Source organism: Triturus cristatus, chromosome 12 (assembly GCF_964204655.1).
Source record: "Triturus cristatus chromosome 12, aTriCri1.1, whole genome shotgun sequence".
Taxonomy (NCBI): Eukaryota; Metazoa; Chordata; class Amphibia; order Caudata; family Salamandridae; genus Triturus; species Triturus cristatus.
The window spans coordinates 122,639,349-122,664,195 of NC_140595.1; the positions used below are offsets into that span (position 1 = coordinate 122,639,349).

A 24,847-nucleotide genomic window follows, 5' to 3' on the forward strand; every position below is an offset into this window, starting at 1 on the left:
GTAGGCTTAATCCAACTCTTTAGAAACACATTAATTTTCAGGCTCACTATCCAAAACTAAAACAGTTTACTTATTCTCTAATGCAAATACATTTTTTAAGAAAGAAGTTGGTATTAGTGGTTTGTCCCCTTTACAGGTCCGTTAACCATGATCACGAGTTCTTCAAGCAAACTAAGGACAAGAAATATGAACCACAGAAAGGCTCAAGTAAGGAGTAGTTGTGCACCTCCTTTTCTCTCTTGTTTATCTGAACCCTGGATGCCCCCCTACACTTCATCCATCTCTCATTAAATGTATGCCCAGATGTTTTGTTTACTCCTGTGGGGAGCCACCAATTAAAGAGCATTTACATTTCATTTTTGATAGTGTGCAAGTGGATGTCATGAACCGCATCAATGTCTGATCGCAAATCTTTTCGGTGTAGTCTATTTAAAACCGGATAAATAATGCTTTAAGAAGGTAGAATTTGAGAATTCTGAATCTGTCTTTAGTTCTGTTTTCCACATTCTATCGCTCACTTTTCCATCCCTTCTGCAGGGCCTCTGAAATTATGTGTCAAAAGGTAACCACATTACGCAAAAACACTGGGTAAATTCAGTGACCTGACAGATGGTTATTATGTGGCATATTGTACGAGTTAATTATTTTGTTCAGACGCAACCCATGGCTTTATCATCTAGTTATAATATATTGTTTAATATACGTGGGTTTTTAAAAAAAAATCTAAATGTTTTAGAAAATTGTTTTAAAAAAGATGGAAGCTAAGTAGATGGCACCCAAAATGTTCTTTATCATCATGTAAGGAATGCCCCTCTTATTCCAACCATAACACGTATGTTTTAATCTAACACTTGTCTCCTTGAGGCAATTGTGCATGTATATGGATGCGGATAGTGCCACCTTATAAGGAAACTAACTACATTGCACAACATTTTAGCGTTTAACATTTTTTCAGTTATTTTTACAACATTGTGTGGTGAATAAAATAATGATAAAAGTAGTTGAATCGACACACTATCAAAGCAGTGTCCAACCCTAAAATCTGGAAGCTGACAATCTCTGCGCAAAAGCTAAGAATATGTTTAAAAAAATATAACTAAGCAAGTTAATTGAACCATATGTTTACTGATGTTGCAACATTTAGGAAAGTCCTCACTTGCATCAGTTCATGAGTAGTGGTACACCAACGAGTTTGGTTTAAATCAGTCTAAAATAATTATAGGACAGTCACTGACCCACAGTGAAAGTCTTTTAAAAGGTAGTGATGAAATAGCATTAAAACATCTTTCACATTCTGTATGTATGCCCTAATGTAAGAAATTATATAATTCAGGCCTCGAAAAATCTCATAAAAAATATACTTGACCTAATTATAATGCCCTTGACCCATAAACTGGTTTCAAATGATGTGATCCTGGGCAAGTATTTTAATTCAGTGAGACACCATTTTCTTCTTTATCACATTTGAGAGCAACTTCAAATACGCGAGTTCAGCATGCCTGCTTTACAGAAAACTCTTGTTTGGTTTAATAGACTAAACTTTTGCTCCATATATAATAAAAATCTAGCCACATATAGGATACACATGAACGCTGACTTGCCTCAGTTACTCCATTACAACGCAGGCATTACAACGCAATGCCTTTACAACGCAATGCCTTTACAACACAGCTAATACAGTACAAATTCCATTATAACGCATATGCCTCACAGACCAGCACCTTCCCTGAGATAAGCACCCAGCGGTGTTTTAATAGTAACTTACGTTGTAATGGTACATGCATTGTAATGGCTTGCGTTGTAATAGCATGCTATGTAATGGAAGTTGCGTTGTAAAAACGGTGTTGTAAAACTATGTGTTGTAATGGAAGTTGCGTTGTAATGTCATACATCCTTAATAAATACATAACTAAAGCATGAGGTAGCAGCACACTCTTTTGCAATAAGCAGATTTTACATTGAAATGCTCACAGAATTTCCCACTGACATGTGTTTTTAAAACTATATTGTGTACAATGTCTGGAAATCAAGTTTGTGCAAATATGTTATCTGCACATCACCTAATATGTTGTGATTAGTTTTGCTCCTAAGTCAATCTTTGTTTGAATCACACTTCTGAATTACAAAAAAGTTATTTCAAAATTCCTGATATATTTTGAAATGACTGCACTATTCATTTACAGGCTGTTTAAATATTGTATTAGAAAAAAACTGACGTTTTACATGTAACCTTTTGTTTCATAATTATTGTCAGTTACTCACTTGACAAAAAGGAATAACTATAAGGGAAAGAAAAAGTAAAAACCATTTCCAGGAACAGATCAGCAACAATTAGTTAAAAAAAAGAGAAACCGACATTTGACCTCTGTCCTTGAACAGACAGCAAATGTTTCAAGGCAAAAACCAGATTTAAAGGCCTCAGTCAGCAAATGTGTCAAGACAAAAACAAGATTTAAAAGCCTCTTTATTCCTCATTCACTTTATGAATTAACAAAACACCTATTCCTTTCAATTTAAATTAACTCGCCAGCAAGATCGAATAAATGCTAAAAATAGCTCGACCTGATAAAATCTCACTTGACATTGGGAGTAGGTGAGTGGATTTTTCGAGTCCTGTAATTGCATTGGTTTATTAACTTTTTAAAACTACGGGCATTACAACAATCAAGTTGTGCAAAGGTTTGAACAAATCAACAAATCCAAAGAAACAATATTAGCTCAAACCTGAGGGTTGATTTGGAGTTTGGTGGAGCAACTATTGATTTACAGACTGTCGGACCCTAAGTATGTCAACCATGGAGACCCTCCATCTCTGACATACTCCTTCGATCTGCTGACGGAGTACAGGCCATCAGAGGTTTCCCATTTGACCATCTGCCGAATTTAGAGTGGGTGGTCAAATTGCCAGTTTTTGCTCCCCATTACCGCCATGAAAAACGAGGTTTAATGACCCCAGAACAATCAGTGACATCTCCTATAGTGTGAGAGTCATTAGTTTTAGTTTTCCAAAAAACAAAGTCCCACTTGGAGGTTGTTTTTTTTTTAAACCACTAAAACATGTTTGAAATTTTGATGGATGGTACAATCATTTTGATGGGATCGTACATCAAACTTTTAATACATTGACAGAACTGCTGTCATTGCGGTTCCTGACAATTTTCAAAAGTTGTCAACGGGGCTGGTGGACAACTTTAAATTTGATGTGTGGAGGACCCTCGGTATGATAGGGGTAAAGTACTCCCTTCCCCCCCTTAACTGACTCAACCTTTGAGATCCAATCTCTAAATCAACCTCATGGTCTCTGTCTGGTGTGACAAACAATGATGGACTGAAGTAGGGTCCAAGAGAACACCAGTGGTAGAGGTTAATTTTCCATTCCTTCCATCACCTTGTTGTTTGTTAAAGTAGTCTCCTTAAGTGCATCTGGTATGACCTCACATGGGTACGTGCTCAATGTTATATAAATCAAAGAGAGAGAGAGGAAAAAAGGAAGCTGGTTCAATTCCCCTGATTACAAATGTAAAAAATCAAAAGGAACTAGCCCCACAGTCGAGGGGGATATGTGTATGTAGATATGAAGAAACAGAATAGTCTCTTTAGTCAAGGGAAACCATTTAGGTTTCTAAGAAAGGCCTCACCCACCAACCTAGTTGGTGGCATGCTTCATCATCGGCCCCCACTCGGGGTACCGAATGTACCCCAAGTGTGCTGCGAAGCCTGCAATTGCAGCGGAGCTGGTTTATTGTCAAGGTGAGTGTGCAGTGATGGTGTAGTGCGTGTATATTTAAAAGCTGTCCCTCTGGTCCCAAACACCAATTAGAATTATTTAATAATGGGCCATGGGCAGCATTAAAAGGAGGCAGGGTATGGCTAAGGAGGTATCAATGGCCTCCACCGTCCAGTGGGGTCAACATATTTCAGCCAGTGCCTGGAAACTGGGGCTGGATTTCATCAGGACCAAGAAAGTGGAAGGTGAGAGGACAGGTCTAACAGAGTGTGTATAGCCGTCTATGTGCGGCGCACGCTAAGGCGCCTTAACTGGCAGAGGGGGTATTCCTCTTATTTCCAATCCTGTGGGAGGGAAAAGACAAACCTACACAAAACATACCACATATAATGTTAGCCTCAAGCAATATCAAGTAACATGAGTGACATGGTATACCGCGGTGGAGGTGCAGAGCGGTACGGCACGTGAGGCAGCGTCAAAAGCGTGCTATAAGTGGCGGTGCACGCAGAAAATACGCAGTAATGTGTCAAGTGGCTCAAGGACACGGTAAAAACATGGTGAACAAAAAAACTAGAATGAACCCATGAATGCTTACACCAAAGATTAAAAGGACAGGCTCCATGAGTCAGGAGTAGGGTTATTCTGTCACAGCTACCATCTAGACAGGGTAAAAAAGAGAGAGAAAGGGACCAAAAGAGGGGGAAGTAAATAAACTTAACCGGCAAAGGAATCAAAGCCGGTCAGAGATTAGATCCCACTTACTTGTAGCTGATCGAGCTCATACCGCAAACCTCTGTGGCCTCTCTCCGACTCCGTGGTTGGAAATGAGCAGAGGAAGCTGAGGCTTAAATAGCACACCCGCCAAGATAGCGCTCAGGTGTGGGGAGCAGCTGCAGGCAATTAACAGGCAGGTGTCTGTAGAAAAAGAAGGAAACCGAAGACAGACACACAGAGACCGGTAAAATACCGGGCAAAAAGAAAAGAAAGACTAAAAGGACTAATAAGACCAGCGCGTCACACAGAAGGTGTGTAACCGCGCATCGGCAGTGAAGTGCAGCTCGCACATGCCAAGCAATGTTGCGAGTGTATTATGCGCATAAGCAGAGAGGCCAATAGCCGGGGGTAAATAGCTCACGTGACCGACAAAGGGGCATGTATGTGTGGTTCATGGGCAGTGCCTCCAGAGTGGGTAAGGAGTAGCGCGAAGTTACTTATGTCAACTGCAAATCACAGAAGAAGTCAAAAGTGAAACCAAATCTAAAAATAAAATAAATTAAATAAAGCAGAAGAAGCGCAAGTGTGGAGGGACGATCTCAATTATTCAGGGTATTCCAAGGTATCTGGTCATTGAGACCTTCCACATGGGTGGACAGGCGGTATACCCAGCGTTGCTCCTTGTCGAAAAGAAACTTCGCCATGTTATCATGGGTAGGGTTAAATTGTTCAATCACAGTCCAGTACATGTCATTGGGGGTATGACCCCGTTCAGCGTATACCACATGTGTGGAGTTACAGTTAGTGTGTTTTTGTTGGTAGCACACCTTGCCTGGTTCCAAGTCCAGGTTTTTGAATGGTCTAGTCAGATGACGGATGCTGCAATCCCCACAAGGGTAGTGGCCAGTGACTTTGGGGCGGCCCCAACTGTCGCAGATAGTGTTGCGGATAGGTTCTTTGAGTTTAGGCCATTTAGAGACCAGGCGATCTTTTAAGCTGGTAGCTAGTTTGTGTGCAAATAGAGGTGGATCCCAGTTTCTAGTACCAGTATTCAGGATAATCCAGTTTTTTCTAATGATCTTCATCACTTGATTGCTGGCAGTATTGAAGGTGGTAACACAGGTGAGGGGGGCAGTGGACTCCGCCTTGGCGTAGTCTTCCAACAGGGCATCACGGTTTTGGTTGCGAGCCCTTTTATTCGTTGTTTCAACAACCTTGCGTGGGTAGCCCCTCTGTTGTTTCTTCACTGACAGGTCAGCCGCTTGGTGTTTGTAATCGGTAGTAGAGCTACAGTTTCTGCGGAGGCGGAGAAACTGGCCAAATGGTAGGTTTTCCCGCAGCGGTCTGGGGTGAAAGCTGTTGAAGTGTAGCAAGGAGTTCTTGGCAGTGGGTTTATGGAAAGTGGTGGTGGTGGTGAGAACGCTGTTCTCGCTCCTAATAGTCAGGTCAAGGAAGTCCAAAGAGTCGGGACTGGCTGTATGGGTGAACCTTAAGAAGGTGTCCCGGGCATTGAGCCAGGTGGTAAAGGCAAGCAACATCTCTGTGGAGCCCCTCCATATGAGGAGGATGTCATCGATGTAGCGACGCCACAGTCTAATATTAGAACTGAATGGATTGGTGTTGCCCAGGATGTGCGTAAGTTCAAAGTGATATACGTATAAACCCGCCACGCTAGGAGCGAAAACACTACCCATGCTGGTACCGTTGGTTTGTAAGTATATCTTGCCTTCGTACTCAAAAAAGTTTTCTTTCAGCGCTAGGGTTGCACACTGAATGATAAAGTGTCTGGGAGTAGCAAGGTACATTGGCATGACTACTCGAAAAGTGAGGCTAAGGATTGTGGAACACCGCAGCACAATTAGTTGCAAAAAAACAATGAGAAAATTGACCAGCCGCTACGCTGATCTGAAAGAAACACGTTAGTTAGATTCCTCACCTTAGAATATCCCCAGGCGTCAGACTGGATCCGGAAGATTTTTCGTCAGCAATACCCCTTGCGCGTCGCTAGGCGTCGTCTGCGGCTCCGCGTCAGTCGTCGGCGTCGTGCGCCGGAATGACGTCGTCAGAGTACTTAGACGCCGCCCTCGCGCGCTGACGTCAGTTCTTCTTTTTTCCGCGCCAGTAAGCGCAGATCCGGGAGAGCTACCCCTTTTAGTCTTTTTTGACTAAGTTTTTTGATCCTTTTTGATCTTGTCGATCGACTCCGGTGCCGGTAGGATGCCTGGTTTTAAAGCCTGTGCTGACTGCAACCGCTTGATGTCGGTTACGGATCATCACCGCCGGTGCCTTTACTGTTTGGGCCTCGACCACGACGCGGAGTCGTGTTCGGACTGCAAGGCCCTGACCTCGAAGGCTAGACGGGAGCGGTCCCGTAAGCTTCTCGAGCTTCGCCACTCGGCTCCGCGCCCCTCTCGATCCCGGTCCAGGAGGAGGTCCAAGGATCGGACGTGGAGCCGCAGCCGACGTCATCATCGATCGTCTGGCTCCAAGTCTTCGGGTAAGTTGAAGCACTCCAAGAAGTCCAAGAGGCGACACCGCTCTTCGGACTCCCCTCGCCGGTCGCGCGACTCGGCCGAGGGTCAGGGTGGTTCCACCCCCGTGGCTCCAGCGGAGCCGCAGGCGCCGCGCAAGTCCCCATACCCGCCGGTCCCTGGGACTGACGCGACGCCGGCGGAAGTCAGTGCCTTCCTCTCGGCCATGAGGAACCTGGCTCCGCCGTCGACGCCTGCTGGCGCGCCTTCGGGCCCCGCGGACCCGACTGGGCAACCTTGCATGCCGGCGGCTCCGGCCTCTACGCCGCAAGAGCCCGCGGGACTCGTCCCCGAGTCCCCGCCGACGCCGGTCGACCTCGTCACGCCTCCTCCGCCGGCGTCGACACCGGTTCCACCTCCGGCTCCGCTCGGCGTCGAGCCCCAGTTCAGCCCCGCTCCGGACCCGGCGCCGTTACGGCGTCAATGGACGCCGCGTTCGGCGCCGTTAGAGACACATTATGTGTACCGTCCGGCTCCGATCCTTCCTCCTGTTTACCAGGAATCGGATGACTGGGGCGACTGGGAGGGGTCCGAGGACCCTATGGCCGTTCAGGCTCAGCTGTCACAGGACTGGGCAGATGAACTGGGGGAGGCCAGTGGTCTGGATACCTCACCAGACACTGGATTCATCTCTCCTCCGACTGTGGCTTCGGAGGAGGGTGCTGCTTTCTCTGTGGTGCTGCGCAAGGCGGCCGCAGCCCTTGGGCTCGAGCTGCCTGCCGTGGCTGTGAGGACTAACGTCCTCACTGAGGTGCTTCAGTCTGCAGCAAGCTCCACTGAGCCTCTGCTGCAATTCAATGAGGCCCTCATTGACGTTCTGCAGGGCACCTGGTCCAAACCCTCCACAGTTCCTCCTGTAGACAGGAACGTTGCCAGGCGCCACCGCCCTGCCCGGGCGACCCCAGTTTTCTGTCCCAACACCCCACCCCCGAGAGCCTGGTTATCCAGGCTTCTACCTCCCAATCCTCCTTCCCGACCGCTCCGCCGGACCGGGATTCCAAGAGGCTGGAACAGTTTGGCAAAAAGCTGTTCTCCTCCCTTAGTTTGGGCCTGCGGTCCTTGAACACCGCCTGTCTTTTGGACCGTTATTCCCACTCTCTGTGGGATACGGTGGAGGACGTGCTGCCCCTGTGTCCGGAGGAGGCCCAGACTCGACTTACCCAGGCTGTGGCCGATGGGAGGGATGCAGCGCGACATGCTATCAGATGTGGGCTAGACACTACGGACTCGCTGGGTAGGGCGATTTCTACCACGGTGGCGCTTAGACGTCACGCCGGGCTGCGGTCCACGTCTTTTTCGGGGGATGTCCAGAGCACTCTCATGGACATGCCCTTTGATGGCACTCGCCTTTTTGGTGAGAAAGCGGACAGTGCGCTGAATCGCTTTAAGGACTCCCGGGCTACGGCCAAGTCCTTGGGCCTCTCGGTCCCGCGGTCGCAAACTTCCGCCTTTCGTGGCCAAGGAAGGGGTGCCTCCTCACGTACGCCTAGCCACCAGCCGCAGAACCAACCTGCGCGGGTCGCGGACGTGGTTTCCGCCGAGGCGGTTCCGGAGGACGACGCGGTCAGCCCACATCCACCCCGGCAGCATCCGCCTCAAAGCCTTCCTAGTCCGAGCTTTCAGGCCCATTCCACGCCAGTGGGCGGCAGAGTTCGCCATCACCTGCTCCACTGGCGGTCCATCACATCGGACAGGTGGGTGCTGCAAATCGTCCGAAGGGGCTACTCCCTCCCCTTCGAGACGACCCCTCCAGCCATGCCACCGCAGCACCACTGTATCTCGGGGGATCATTTGAATCTTCTCCACGAGGAAGTTTCGGCCCTCTTGGCCAAGGGGGCCGTCGAGCGCGTTCCGAGCCCAGAAGTAGGTCGTGGTTGTTATTCCCACTACTTTCTGGTTCCCAAGAAGGGCAAAGGGGGCCTACACCCTATCTTGGACCTCTGGAACGTCAATGCCTTCCTCCAGAAGGAGCGGTTCAAAATTTTGACGTTGGCTCAGGTTCTAGCTGCCCTCGACCCTGGAGACTGGATGGTAGCGTTGGACTTGCAGGACGCATATTTCCACATCCCCGTCCTGCCGGCCCACCGGCGTTACCTGCGGTTCACGGTGGGCCAGGAGCATTTTCAGTTCACCGTGCTCCCCTTCGGCCTCACCAGTGCCCCTCGGGTGTTCACGAAAGTGATGGCGGTGGTCGCAGCTCATCTGCGCAGATCAGGGGTTCCAGTCTTCCCCTATCTCGACGACTGGTTGTTGAAGGCGGGCTCGCCCCAGGAAGTCGTCTCCCACCTCCAGACTACGGCGGATCTCCTGCATTTGCTGGGGTTTTCCATCAACGTGCCGAAGTCACACCTGAGTCCCTCTCAAAAGCTCCTCTTCATCGGAGCGGTTCTCGATTCGGCGCAGTTCCGGGTCTATCCGCCGGAACAGCGGGTCCCGGATATTCAGGCCCTGATTCCCATCTTTCGGCCTCTATCCTGGGTTTCGGTCAGGCTAGTGTTGCGGCTTCTGGGGCTGATGGCCTCCTGCATCCTACTAGTGCATCACGCCAGGCGGCGCATGCGGGCTCTGCAGTGGGACCTGAAGTTTCAGTGGGCCCAGCATCACGGCAACCTCTCCGACCGTGTCTTGATCTCGGAGGGCACTGCACAGCAGTTGCAGTGGTGGCTCACGGACCGCGATTGGGTCGCGGGCAAGAGCCTCTCCCTTCCCCAACCGGAGCATGTCGTAGTGACGGATGCGTCCCTCCTGGGATGGGGTGGCCATATGGGAGAGGCGGAGATCAGAGGCCTCTGGTCTCCGGCGGAGTCTCGCCTCCACATCAACTTGTTGGAGTTGAGAGCGATCCGACTTGCACTGAAAGCCTTCCTTCCTTCTGTCAGGGGAAGTGTCGTGCAGGTGTTCACGGACAACACCACCGCCATGTGGTATTGCAACAAACAGGGCGGGGTGGGGTCGTGGACCCTTTGTCAGGAGGCTCAGCGCCTCTGGACATGGCTGGAACACCAGGCGGGCTCTCTGAACGCCAGAGCAGACGAACTCAGCCGCTGGTGCATGATGGATCACGAATGGCGTCTGAACTCCGAGGTGGCACAAGGTCTCTTTCAGCAGTGGGGAGAGCCTTGGTTAGATCTATTCGCCACCGAAGAGAACGCGCAATGTCAGCAGTTCTGCGCGTTGGAATTTCCAAGGCGGCACTCGCTCGGCGACGCTTTTCGTCGCGAGTGGAGTTGCGGTCTGTTGTACGCCTTTCCGCCTATACCACTTCTGCCCAGAGTGCTGAAGAAGATCAAGCGCGACCGGGCCCAAGTCATCTTGGTGGCTCCGGATTGGGCACGAAGGTACTGGTATCCCGAGCTACTCAGTATGTTGACCGATCCTCCGATACGTCTGCCCCTTCGGGAGGATCTTCTGTCGCAGCAGCAGGGGACGGTCCTCCACCCGAACCTGTCCAGCCTCCACCTCCATGCGTGGAGATTGAGCGGCGGCAGTTGATGCCATTTGACTTGCCTCCTGAAGTCTGTGATATCATTCTGGCAGCCAGGCGTCCTTCCACAAAGACGGTATACGCCTGCTGGTGAAACAAATTTGTGGCATGGTGCACAGCAAAGGCTGTGGATCCCCTTTCCGCCCCTCTTTCTGAGGTTCTCCTCTTTGTTCTTTCTTTGACCCGGCAGGGCTCTGCCCTGGGCACCTTGAAAGGTTATCTTGCTGCTATCTCTGCCTTCCTACGGCTTCCTGATCAGCCTTCTCTTTTCAAGTCCCCTGTAGTTACACGCTTTCTAAAAGGCATTACTCACACGTTCCCTACTGTCCCTTTTGTAATGCCTCAGTGGGACTTGAATCTTGTTCTCACATTTCTAATGTGCGCTCCCTTTGAGCCTCTTCATAATTGTCCTCTTCGTCTGCTGACGCTTAAGACTGTTTTTCTGGTAGCCATCACCTCGGCTAGACGGGTGAGTGAGCTCCAGGCTTTATCTTCCAAGCCTCCTTTTCTCTCTGTTCATCCGGACAAGGTTGTCCTTCGGCCTCGTCCCTCCTTTCTTCCGAAAGTGGTGACCCCCTTTCATCTTGGGCAGTCTGTCACCTTGCCCACCTTTTTTCCGCCTCCGCATCCTTCGAAAGAGGAAGAGAGGCTCCACCGTCTGGACCCAAAACGTGCGCTCTCCTTTTATCTAGACCGCACAAAGCAGTTCCGGGTGGACGACCAACTTTTCGTTGGATATGTGGGTGCTAAGAAGGGGAAAGCTGTGCACAAACGGACCATCTCTCGGTGGGTCGTTTTGTGCATCAAAATTTGCTATTCCTTGGCAAAAAAGGACCCTCCTGTTGGGCTCCGCGCCCATTCTACTCGGGCCACAGCGGCTACTACTGCTTTGGGACGGGGTGTCCCTTTGCAGGACATCTGTCAGGCGGCGACGTGGGCTTCGCTACACACGTTTGCCAGGCATTATTGCCTTGACAGCCAAGTCCGGAGGGATGGCTTCTTTGGCCGTTCTGTCCTCCAGGACTTTCTGGTGTGATCTTGGTTCGCAGACCCACCACCGGGGATGGTATTGATTGGGTATCTATTCTAAGGTGAGGAATCTAACTAACGTGTTTCTTTCAGATGAACAAGTTACTTACCTTCGGTAACGATGTATCTGTAAGAAACATTAGTTAGTTAGATTCCTCACCGACCCACCCATCCTCCCCGTTCTGCGAACTGACATCTAGGGTTAAGGGTATCCTTTTCAGGCCCTTAGATTTTATTTTTGGCACCAGTGTCGGTCTCTTGCATGGCTCGGCGTTCCTGGCGCGGAAAGCTATGTACAAGAACTGACGTCAGCGCGCGAGGGCGGCGTCTAAGTACTCAGACGTCATTCCGGCGCACGACGACGGACGCGGAGCCGCAGACGACGCCTAGCGACGCGCAAGGGTTATTGCTGACGAAAAATCTTCCGGATCCAGTCTGACGCCTGGGGATATTCTAAGGTGAGGAATCTAACTAACTAATGTTTCTTACAGATACATCGTTACCGAAGGTAAGTAACTTGTTCAACGGGGTCATACCCCCAATGACATGTACTGGACTGTGATTGAACAATTTAACCCTACCCATGATAACATGGTGAAGTTTCTTCTTGACGAGGAGCAACGCTGGGTATACCTTCTGTCCACCCATGTGGAAGGTCTCAATGACCAGATACCTTGGAATTCCCTGAATAATTAAGAACGTCCCTCCACACTTGCGCTTCTTCTGCTTTATTTATTTTATTTTATTTTTATTTTTATATTTGGTTTCACTTTTGACTTCTTCTGTGATTTGTAGTTGACATAAGTAACTTCGCGCTACTCCTTACCCACTCTGGAGGCACTGCCCATGAACCACACATACATGCCCCTTTGTCGGTCACGTGCGCGATTTACCCCCGGCTATTGGCCTCTCTGCTTATGCGCATAATACACTCGCCACATTGCTTGGCATGTGCGAGCAGCACTTCACTGCCGATGCGCGGTTACACACCTTCTGTGTGCCGTGCTGGTCTTATTAGTCCTTTTAGTCTTTCTTTTCTTTTTGCCCGGTATTTTACCGGTCTCTGTGTGTCTGTCTTCTGTTTCCTTCTTTTTTTGCAGACACCTGCCTGTTAATTGCCTACAGCTGCTCCCCACACCTGAGCGCTATCTTGGCGGGTGTGCTATTTAAGCCTCCGCTTCCTCTGCTCATTTCCAACCACTGAGTCGGCGAGAGGCCACACAGGATTGCGGTATGAGCTCTGTCAGCTACAAGTAAGTGGGATCTAATCTCTGACCGGCTTTGATTCCTTTGCCGGTTAAGTTTATTTACTTCCCCCTCTTTTGGTCCCTTTCTCTCTCTTTTTTACCCTGTCCAGATGGTAGCTGTGACAGAATACCCCTACTCCTGACTCATGGAGCCTGTCCCTTTAATCTTTGGTGTAAGCATTCATGGGTTCATTCTAGTTTTTTTGTTCACCATGTTTTTACCGTGTCCTTGAGCCACTTGACACATTACTGCGTATTTTTAGCGTGCACCGCCACTTATAGCACGCTTTTGATGCGGCCTCACGTGCCGTACCGCTCTGCACCTCCACCGCAGTATACCATGTTACTTGATATTGCTTGAGGCTAACATTATATGTGGTATGTTTTGTGTATGTTTGTCTTTTCCCTCCCACAGGATTGGAAATAAGAGGAATACCCCCTCTGCCAGTTAAGGCACCTTAGCGTGCGCCGCACATAGACAGCTATACACACTCTGTTAGACCTGTCCTCTCACCTTCCACTTTCTTGGTCCTGATGAAAGCCAGCCCCAGTTTCCAGGCACTGGCTGAAACATGTTGACCCCACTGGATGGTGGCGGCCATTGATACCTCCTTAGCCATCCCCTGCCTCTTTTTAATGCTGCCCATGGCCCATTATTAAATAATTCTAATTGGTGTTTGGGACCAGAGGGACAGCTTTTAAATATACACGCACTACACCATCACTGCACACTCACCTTGACAATAAACCAGCTCCGCTGCAATTGCAGGCGTCGCAGCACACTTGGGGTACATTCGGTACCCCGAGTGGGGGCCGATGATGAAGCATGCCATCAACTAGGTTGGTGGGTGAGGCCTTTCTTAAAAACCTAAATGGTTTCCCTTGATTAAAGAGACTATTCTGTTTCTTCATATCTACATACACATATCCCCCTTGACTGTGGGGCTAGTTCCTTTTGATTTTCTATACGTGCTCAATGTGCCATAGGATTTAAATGATATGTTCGAGGCATATGAGCTGCAGATCACACACTTAGGATAAGATCGCCATCTGGTGTTGGGCTCGGATGATTGCAGGTTGTTGTAGTCTTCAGAAGAAGCCTTTTGGTCACGAGATAGGTGACTCCTCCTCTGGACAACAGTGCGCATGGGCATCCACTCCATCCTCAGATTGTTTTTTTCCGATATTGGGTTTGGATGAACTTTTCCACTCCGGCTGGAAACTTCTGAAAATCCAGCTTTCGAAACGAAAAACCTTTAGAACTCGACGTCGATATCCAATCGGACCGGTTCCGGATACGGCTCATGGAAAGGACACCTTTTAAAAAATGCCCCCAATGTGGAGCAAAGTTCCCCCACAGTGACCACCACGAGGTCTGCAACCTGTGCCTCTCGCCGGAACATAACAAATCCAGCTGTCCAGCCTGCGCCGCATTCCGATCCAAGAAAACCATCCGGGACCAAAGAGCTCGACGCCATATCATGGCCAGACCAGCTCCAGAACCAGAGGACATCTTTGCCCAGGATGTCCCGGAAGACGATTCCGAAGACCTCCAGATCGTATCCGAAGCGGACGATTCTGATGACCTCATAACTCCGGGGCAACGAGTGAGTACCAGTGCCCCTACCCCCAACCCCCCCAAAAAAGGCATTGGTCAAGTCTCCGCCAGCTGGCCCCAGTCGTGACCGAAAATTGTCTTCAGAAGCCCCGCCCTCGGCTCCAAAGAAATATAAGCCTACAGGTGGCTCGGGCTCGAGCAAACCACATGTTATTGTGCCCACAATACCTTCGGCACCGAAGACTCAACACCTCTCGGCACCGAAGCAGGCTCCGAAACCATCGAGGCCGAAATCTCCACCGGCACCGAAACGTTCTTCAGCACCGAAATCATCATCGGCACCGAAACCATCATCGGTACCGAAAAGACTGTCTAAAGTCCAAAAAGACTACCGATCATCCAAAACATAGATCGGAACCGAAAAAGTCGGCACCAAAGCCACTTTCGACAATGAAGAACTTTTTCGTCCTGATCCCACGCAAAAAAGGATTTATATCAATCCAAAAACCGGACATGTCACCGCTGTGCCATACAAGAAAAGGAAGCTGGACACAACACCTCCTCCAGCTCCCATAAAGGAGGACTTCACCACCTCACCCATTCGTCCTTCCTCTTCTATATCACCTCTCATCCCACCCCCCCCTGCCCCCATCTCCTTCTCCTCTACCATCTCCTTCACATACACCACCTCCATAGGATGATGATGATGACTTAGGGGGAGGGGGTGATCCGGATGACCCTAATGATCCTTTCACACTCCCGGATACGGCACCCTTTGATGACTGGGCTTACCCTTTACATGATATTCCTGATCCCACTACATACCCCTCCAAACCCTCCCCTCCAGATGACCACCTAGGGTTTGGGCAGCTGATAAACAGGGCGGCACTTTTCCATGGCGTCACCATGCACTCAGATACACCCGAAGAAGACACATTCAAACAGTCTCAAAAATTAGTTCAGAACTTGATTAGGGGAGTCATAAAACACGCCACAGAGATTTTTGAAGACCCTGTCAGAGTTAGGGTTCTTAACCCCCAAATTGAAAAACAATATAGACCTGCCCCACAAGATCCCGCGTACATTAAAGCACAGCTCCCTCTAGACTCTTTAGTAGTTTCAAACGCAAGAAAGCGGGCTAACTCCCAAACAGGAGACACACTGCCCCCAGACAAAGAGTCCAAGTTATTAAAGGCCTCGGGCAAAAGAGTTGCAGCACAAGCTACCAACCATTGGCGTATTGCCAACACACAAGCCCTATTAACCTGATATGATAGGGCTCATTATGATCAGTTAGAAGATCTTTTACAACACCTGCCAGATCAGTACAAATCCCAGGCCAATTACCTCATCCAAGAGGGAAAACTCATATCTAACGCATCAATCAAATGTTCACTAGACGCCGCGGACACCGCTTCTAGGGCGGTCAACACAAGCATACTACTTAGACGCCATGCATGGCTACGTATTTCAGGCTTTAAGCCGGAAGTACAAACAACAATACTTGGTCAACCATTCAACCAAGAGCAACTATTTGGGCCCGCAGTAGATACTGCACTTGAGAAGATGAAAAAAGATAACGAGACTGCTAAATCAATGGGAGCATTACAGTCTCCACAACCGCGATGCTCCTTTCGACGCTCCTTCTATAGGGGAGCCTCCAAAAATGTTGGAACAGACACCTCTTCCACTTTCAAAACCTCCGCACAAACATCCCCTAACAGAGGATATTTTAGAGGAGGATATAGGGGAAACAACACCAAGGGCCGAGGTCGGGGCAATACCAACACCCGCACCTCTCCAGCCACTAAGCAGTGACTTGCCTCCACTCCCCCCAGACCATTCCACTCCGGTCGGGGGAAGACTCCAACAGTTCCTACCTGTCTGGAATTCCATTACAACAGACAAGTGGGTAAGACCAATTATCCAGTTTGGTTACTGCCTCGAACTCACAAACACCCCCCCACACATACCACCCAAACACCGTCCAATGTCACCACACCATCTTACACTCCTCAAACAGGAAATTCGGTCCTTGCTTCAAAAACAAGCAATAGAACCAGTTCCACTCCAACATCAGGGTACAGGAGTATATTCTCTATACTTCCTAATTCCCAAAAAGGACGAGACCTTAAGACCCATACTCGACCTCAGACTACTAAATCAGTACATACACTCAGATCACTTCCATATGATCACTCTCCAACAAGTCCTCCCACTACTTCAACAAGACGACTTCCTTGCCACATTGGACCTCAAGGACGCATACTTTCACATCCCCATGCATCCTGCTCACAGGAAGTACCTAAGATTTGTGGTAGACGGACAGCACTATCAGTTTACGGTCCTCCCATTCGGAGTAACAACTGCACCCAGGTTATTCACCAAATGCTTCGCAGTAGTGGCAGCGCACCTCAGGAGACAACAAATCCATGTCTTCCCGTATCTCGACGATTGGCTCATAAAAGCCAATACTTTCTACAAATGCGTTCTCCACACTCACCGCACTATTCAAACCTTACACAACTTGGGATTTACCATCAACTATCTCAAATCTCAACTGCAGCCCTCCCACATACATCAATATCTGGGAGCCACCATAAATACTTCCAAGGCCATAGCTTATCCCAGCACAGACAGGATAGCCAACATACAAAACCTCATCTTAAAATTTCAAACTCAACACTCTCTTCCAGCAAGAGTGTTTATGCAACTGTTAGGCATGATGGCGTCATGCATCTCCATTGTGCCTCACGCACGACTTCAAATGCGTCCCTTGCAAGAATGTCTAGCACAACAGTGGAACCAGGCTCATGGACAACTTACCGATCTGGTGTTGGTGGACAGTCGCTCACTTCGCTCACTGAAATGGTGGAACACCATCAACCTGTCCAAAGGGCGACCGTTCTTAGAGCCTCTTCCACAAGTAGTGCTGACAACCGGCGCATCTCTCACAGGGTGGGGAGCCCATCTCCTTCAACACACCACTCAGGGCAGATGGACCACTCAACAAAAACTGCTCCATATCAATCACCTAGAACTTCTAGCGGTGTTCCTAGCACTGAAATCCTTTCAGGTATATCTAAGGAACAAAACTGTCCTCATCCGCACAGACAACATGACGACCATGTATTACATACAAAAACAGGGGGGACACATTCTCTTCAACTGTCCCAACTCGCACAGAACATCTGGAGATGGGCAATTCCCCAAAACATCTACCTGCTAGCGGAACACCTTCCAGGGGGCCGATCTCCTAAGTCGACAGACGCAGCAAATCCACGAATGGGAATTACACCCAAAAGTCCTACTCCCATTCTTCCAAAAATGGGGCCAACCAGACATAGACCTGTTCGCCAGACACGAAAACGCAAAATGCCCAACCTTCGCCGCCAGGTTTCCACACCCACAGTCGAAGGGCAATGCAATATGGATGAACTGGTCAGGCAGATTTGCGTACGCTTTTCCGCCTCTCCCACTTATTCCACTTGTGGTACGCAAGCTCAAACAACAATCTCTAAAACTGATTCTAGTAGCTCCCACTTGGGCACGTCAACCCTGGTTCGCGACACTTCTGGAACTATCGCTAGTTCCTCATCCAAAAACTGCGCCTTTCCCCGGCCTTATTAACCCAGAACCAAGGAGAAATCAGACACCCAGATCCACAGCAACTGAACTTGGCGATCTGGCTCCTGAAGTCTTAGAGTTCGGTTATCTCAATCTCCCACCAGACTGTATGAATATCATAAAAGAAGCTAGAAGACCTACTACTAGGGCATGTTATGCTGCAAAATGGAAAAGATTTGCCATTTACTGCACTAACAATAATATACGCCCACTGGATGCTTCCATCCAAAACATTATTTGCTATTTACTACACTTGCAAAGATGCAATTTAGCGTATTCCTCCATATGTCTACACCTAGCAGCGTTAGCAGCCTACTTACAAAATCGACAACACTTGTCACTATTTAAGGTACCAACCATCAAAGCCTTCATGGAAGGTCTCAAAAGAATTATTCCTCCAAGATTACCACCTTCCCCAGTGTGGAATATAAATATTGTTCTAACAAGGCTCATGGGCCCTCCATTTGAACCTATGCATAAATGCGAACTGCAATTCCTTACATGGAAAGTGGCTTTCCTTATCGCAATCACATCCCTGCGAAGGGTAAGTGAGATACAGGCCTTAACTATTGAAGAACCATTTCGACAACTACATCGTAACAAAGTGGTTCTTAGGACAAACCCAAAATTCCTACCAAAAGTCATTTCCCCTTTCCATCTTAACCAATCAGTCGAGCTGCCAGTCTTCTTCCCTAATCCAGACTCAGTAGCTGAGAGAGCCCTTCATACCTTAGATGTTAAAAGAGCCTTGCTTTATTACATCGACAGAACCAAACCTTTTCGCAAAACCAAACACCTGTTTGTTGCTTTCTCTCTACCACATAAAGGCAACCCCATTTCAAAATCAGGTATAGCCAGGTGGATAGTTAAATGTATCCAAATATGTTACCAAAAAGCTAAACGCACTCTTACAGTTCCCCCCTAGAGCGCACTCCACACGTAAAATAGGGGCTTCCATGGCATTCTTAGGGAACACTCCCTTAGAAGATATTTGCATACAGCCACATGGTCTACCACACACACCTTCACTAAACATTACTGTGTTGATGTGCAATCCAAACAACAAGCTTCCGTAGGCCAAGCCGTCCTAAAAACTCTATTCCAAACTGCTGCAACGGATACAGGTGACCACCGCTAGGGGAGACACTGCTATATAGTCTATCCTAAGTGTGTGATCTGCAGCTCATATGCCTCGAACGGAATATGCTACTTACCAGTATGCATCTGTTCTTGGCATGTAGAGCTGCAGAGCCACACACGCCCACCCACCTCCCCGGGACCTGTATCTGTTCCAGCATTGTCTTAATTAGACACTACACATGGACATCCTTTCTCTTTATTCTTATACACTCCATCATTTCCCATCATGGCGAAAAACAATCTGAGGATGGAGTGGATGCCCATGCGCACTGTTGTCCAGAGGAGGAGTCACCTATCTCGTGACCAAAAGGCTTCTTCCGAAGACAACAACAACCTGCAATCATGCGAGCCCAACACCAGATGGCGATCTAATCCTAAGTGAGTGGCTCTGCAGCTCTACATGCCAAGAACAGATGCATACTGGTAAGTAGCATATTCCTTCTCTGACGAGGTCGAAGTAGATTTATATGGGTCGGAAATTGCATGTGTTCCCGTCTGGAGGTGATATGACCTGATAGTTCAGCCTGGAATGTTCCTTTTGGAGCACTACCAAGGCTGATTTGCTTGACTGTGATCTCAGTCTTGAGTGGTATAGTGGGTGAAAAACAATAAAGAGATACCCAAGTGATCACTAGTAGCTGAGTAGCTGTGGTTGCAACAGGTATGCCCAGACTTGGTTAATCTTCTCACAGTGCCATTAGACTCTATCATACTTCACTGACAAGGCCTAAGTAGGTCGGAAACATTCTGGGGTTGTTTGTGTTCCTATTTGGAGGGGTCCAGACCTGGCAGTTTGGGATGAACTGGATAAATATTGTGAGTCTCTGTCCAAAGTTGTTTAGTGAGTGAAAAACGATGGGCTGGAGTGTGACACTAAGGTTCGAGGCATGTGGGCTGCTGAATTCATATCTGTGCATAGATCGCCGCCTAGTGTTGGGTCCGGATGTTTGCACGTTGTTGTCCTGGAAGAGTCTTCGAAGTATCACGAGATAGGTGACTCCTCCCCTGGACCACAGTGCGCATCGGCATCTTCTCCATCCTTAGATTGTTTTTTTCCGCCATTGGGTTCGGATGTGCTTATCTTAGCTCAAGTTAGGAAAATTTAGTTCAAGGCCAAAAGGCCTTTAGTTTTTGTCGGTACTGTTCCCGTTCGGTATCGACTGCTTTCTTAATTAGTTTAGAAACTTCTTCCAGTTTTTCGGATCCGTTTAATCCGAACATCGACCTTACATCGACGATGGAATCGAGGACCCCATTCAAACGGTGTCCTGTATGCCACGCCAAATACCCACACATCGACGTCCACCCGGTATGCAACAAATGTCTCTCACCGGATCACGACGAATCGAAATGTATGGCCTGTGCCCGATTCTGATCAAAGAAGACTCTCTGGAATCGACGGGCAGCGAGATTAGAAGCGCAGCAATCGGTGCCTGTCCCGTCCAACATCTTCAGCACCGAGGATGAGGATGTTGAGAGCGTGGAAGAAGTAAACTCCAGCCCCGCTTCCGAACACGATTCCCGATCGGAAGACGCCGATGAAGCGCTTTTTCACAGGGAAGAAGCCGTCGACGAGGTAGGAGACTACGATGAGGCCTTTGGGGCCGAAGAAGATAGCTCTAGCGAAGAGCCAGGCCTACCCGTCGATACGGAGGCCGTCAAAGTGCGTCATTCTACGGCTCAGGTCAAGGGATCGCCTCCGGGCCTTACCCGAGATCAATCCCAAAGTTCTTCGGCCCCGCCTTCGGGCCCGGCCTCGAACATCCAGCACGAGCCATTATTACCAAAGACGACTGGATTCCCTTCAACGAAACCGAAACCAATCGTCGAACCAGTTCCACCGAAACCAAAAGTGAAACTGGCAGTGATCGGCTCGAAGCCCTCGAAGACCTCCACTCCTTCGATGCCGACACAGACCATCGGCTCCGAACGTACTAAGAGGGATTTCGGCGCCGAACTCGCTGCAGCGGATATCGGTACCAACCCTAAAAGGAAGGCCCTCGGTCCCACAAAAGCGCCTCGGCCCCTGGCACCGAAGCAGTCGGCCCCGACCACCAAAGTCAAAATGGCCGCTCCATCTGAGTCCACTTCAAAAACGGCGACACACGTCAAGTCATCGGCTCCGACGACCGCTGATACCTCTCTTCGGATCGATGACCCTGTGGCTCCAAAGCAGTCGACGCCTACCTCTACGGTACCGACCGGCACCAAAGAACCTTCGGCGTTCTCGGTGCGACAAGTCGCGGCGTCGTTGCAACGCATCAGGGAACGGGCAGCCCTCCGATCCACGTCGGGCCCCGACACGAACAAGGCTCCAAAAGCACCCTCGGCACCAACCAACATCACTTTTGGTTTGCCGCCATCCACGGCGCCGAAGATGTTCGAGATCCGAACACGTGTCCGCCAGACAAATTCCCCATCTACTGGACACTCACCTTCTGAGCCTTCACAGCCACAATTCATCGACGCCGACACTGGCAGACTGATGCTCCGCAAACGGAAGATCACGCCAGAGAAGGCCTTGGACTCCTACAGAATACCTCTGAAGCACAAATTGCCAGCAGAGTCGGAACCGGTTCTGTATGAACGCTTGCACACCTCCTATCAGGATCCCCAGTCCTTTTCTCCTACGCCCTCCGAAACAGACGCACTGGAGGACTACATGGGTGATGATACCACCTACCCTAGGGATATCGATCCTGAAGAGCAGCAGGACCCAGATCAAGCATGGGATGACCCTACAGACCAGGGTACCGCAACAGATGCCCAGGACACGCAGCTTTACGGCGCCAAAACATCTCCCACAGAGGACACTGCTGCCTTCAATGCCCTCATAGAACGTGCTGCAGCCAATCATGGAGTACAACTCCACTCTGACACGGTTGAGGAAGACTTCTTAGTGGACACTTTCGCCTCCTCCGAGAGAACTGTCAAACCTTTGCCCATGTTGAAAGGTGTTCTTAAACCTGCAAAGGACATTTTCATAGAAACAACCAGGGCACGGGTGCTAAACCCCAGGATTGAAAAAAAATACAAACCTGCACCCGGAGACCCTATGTACATTAGAGGTCAGTTACCTCTGGACTCCATGGTGGTTGCTAACGCTCGCAAACGAGCCCACTCGCAAACAGGTGATGCTCCTCCCCCAGACAAGGAGTCCAAGGTGCTGGAGACCTCAGGCAAGAGAATTGCAGCTCAAGCAGCAAACATCTGGCGCATTGCCAATACACAGGCCCTCCTGGCCCGCTATGATCGTTCACACTACGACATGCTAGAATCACTACTCCAGCATCTGCCAGATGAATACAAAGAGGCAGCGGAGCTCCTCATCAGAGAGGGACAACTTCTTACCAACGCATCCATTAAGTGCGCACTGGATGCTGCCGACACAGCAGCAAGGGCAATTAACACCAGCGTCATGTTACGACGACACGCTTGGTTAAGAATCTCCGGATTCAAACCAGAGATTCAAAACAACATCCTGAATCAGCCAGTCAACCCCGACTACTTATTCGGCCCAGAAGTTGACACCACCTTAGAAAAAATAAAGAAAGACACTGACACTGCGAAGTCAATGGGGGCTCTGCAAACGCAGACATTTCGTAGTGGCTCCTTTCGTCGCCCCGGGAATAGGGGAGCAGCTAGAGGCCAGGGGTCACAGCAGCAATACACTAAAGGGGGCACACAGAGTACCTACGATAAAACCAACAGAGGTGGATATCGTGGCTCCAGCACCAAGGGCAGGGGACGTGGTTACGGCAACACCAGGTCCTCACCCAAGAACAAACAGTGACGCCCTCTCCCTTCCCCCCGACCACATAACACCTGTCGGGGGGAGACTCCAGCGGTTCCTGTCCACGTGGAAAACCATCACCACAGAAAGGTGGGTCAGGGACATTATCCAGCACGGTTACTGTCTCGAATTAACCTCCACTCCACCCAACATACCGCCAAAGCACTGTCCTATGTCCGTAGAGCACTTAGCATTATTGCAGCAGGAAGTGCTAAGTATGCTGCAAAAGGGTGCAATAGAGGTCGTGCCCGTCAACCAGCAGGGGACAGGGGTGTACTCTCTGTACTTCCTAATCCCAAAAAAGGACGGGTCGCTCAGACCTATACTAGACCTGAGACCCCTCAACCACTACATTCTGTCAGAGCATTTCCATATGCTCACTCTACAGCAGGTTCTCCCGCTGCTCAGCCAGGGAGACTTCCTAGCCACACTAGACCTCAAAGATGCGTACTTCCACATACCCATACACCCATCACACAGGAAATATCTCAGGTTCACTATTCAGGGACAGCACTATCAATTCAAAGTCCTCCCCTTCGGCGTGACAACAGCACCCAGGGTTTTCACCAAGTGCCTAGCTACAGTGGCTGCACATCTACGGAGACAACACATTCACGTCTACCCTTACCTGGACGACTGGCTTGTTCAGGCAAAGTCAGCCCAGCAATGTGCCAGCCACATGTCCCTCACCATTCACCTTCTTCACAGTCTGGGATTCTCACTAAATTACCCAAAATCACATCTCCAACCCGCACACGTACAACAGTACCTGGGCGCGACCATAGGCACGCTGGCAGCCACAGCTCAGCCAAATTTAGTGAGGATCAACAGCATGCAACTGCTGATCTCAAAGTTCAAACCTCAACACTCCCTTCCTGCGCGAGTGTTCATGCAGTTGATAGGCATGATGGCCTCCTGCATTTTCATACTCCCGCACGCGAGACTACATATGCGCCCGCTTCAGGAGTGCTTGGCACGTCAATGGAATCGGGCTCACGGGCAATTAAAAGACCTAGTGTTGGTGAGAGGTCGGGCATACAACTCTCTGCATTGGTGGAATCCACAAAACCTTTGCAAGGGCCGACCGTTCCAAGAGCCTATTCCACAAATAATACTGACAGCGGACGCCTCTCTCCAGGGATGGGGAGCTCATGTACTCAGTTACACAGTGCAGGGACTATGGACGACACAACAAAAGAAGATGCACATCAACGTTCTGGAACTGATGGCAATCTTCCTCGCCATGAAGGCATTCAAAGTACACTTGTGCAACAAAGTTGTGTTGATCCGGACGGACAACATGACTGCCATGTACTACATACAGAAGCAGGGAGGAACACACTCTCCACAGTTGTCTCATCTGGCTCAGAACATGTGGAAGTGGGCCATTCAGAGGAACATATTCCTCATGGCGGAACACCTCCCAGGCAAGGACAACCAGATGGCGGATCTGCTCAGCAGACACAGCCACCAGATGCACGAGTGGGAGCTACACCCATCAGTACTCCAACCGTACTTCCAACAGTGGGGTCATCCAGAGATGGACCTATTCGCCACAAACGAAAACGCAAAATGCCAAAGCTTTGCCGCCAGGTTCCCACATCCACAGTCGCAGGGCAATGCGATATGGATGAACTGGTCCGGCAGATTTGCGTACGCTTTTCCCCCAGCGCCATTAATACCGCTGGTGGCACGCAAACTGCGACAGCACTCACTGACACTCATCCTAGTTGCTCCAACGTGGGCGCGCCAGCCATGGTACACCACCTTTCTGGAACTTTCTGTGGTGCCGCATCAAAGGCTGCGGATAAAACCTGCACTCTTAACGCAGAGCCATGGCGAAATTCAGCACCCAGATCCGCAACAGCTGAACCTGGCAATCTGGCTCCTGAAGTCTTAGAGTTTAGCTACCTAAACCTGCCACCTGACTGTATGGAGATCATCCAGGAGGCCAGGAGACCCACTACCAGAGCTTGCTATGCAGCTAAATGGAAGAG

General features: G+C 49.5%; 1 protein-coding gene across 1 annotated transcript in view; it reads left to right on the forward strand.

Moving 5' to 3' along the window:
• TDRD10 (tudor domain containing 10) overlaps positions 1–24,847 on the forward strand; it is a 404,866-nt gene that overhangs the window by 20,979 nt on the left and 359,040 nt on the right. Inside the window, exon 3 of the mRNA XM_085637994.1 lies at positions 137–207. Within this exon, the coding sequence (XP_085494120.1) occupies positions 137–207 (71 nt within the window). The remainder of the gene's footprint in view (positions 1–136; positions 208–24,847) is intronic.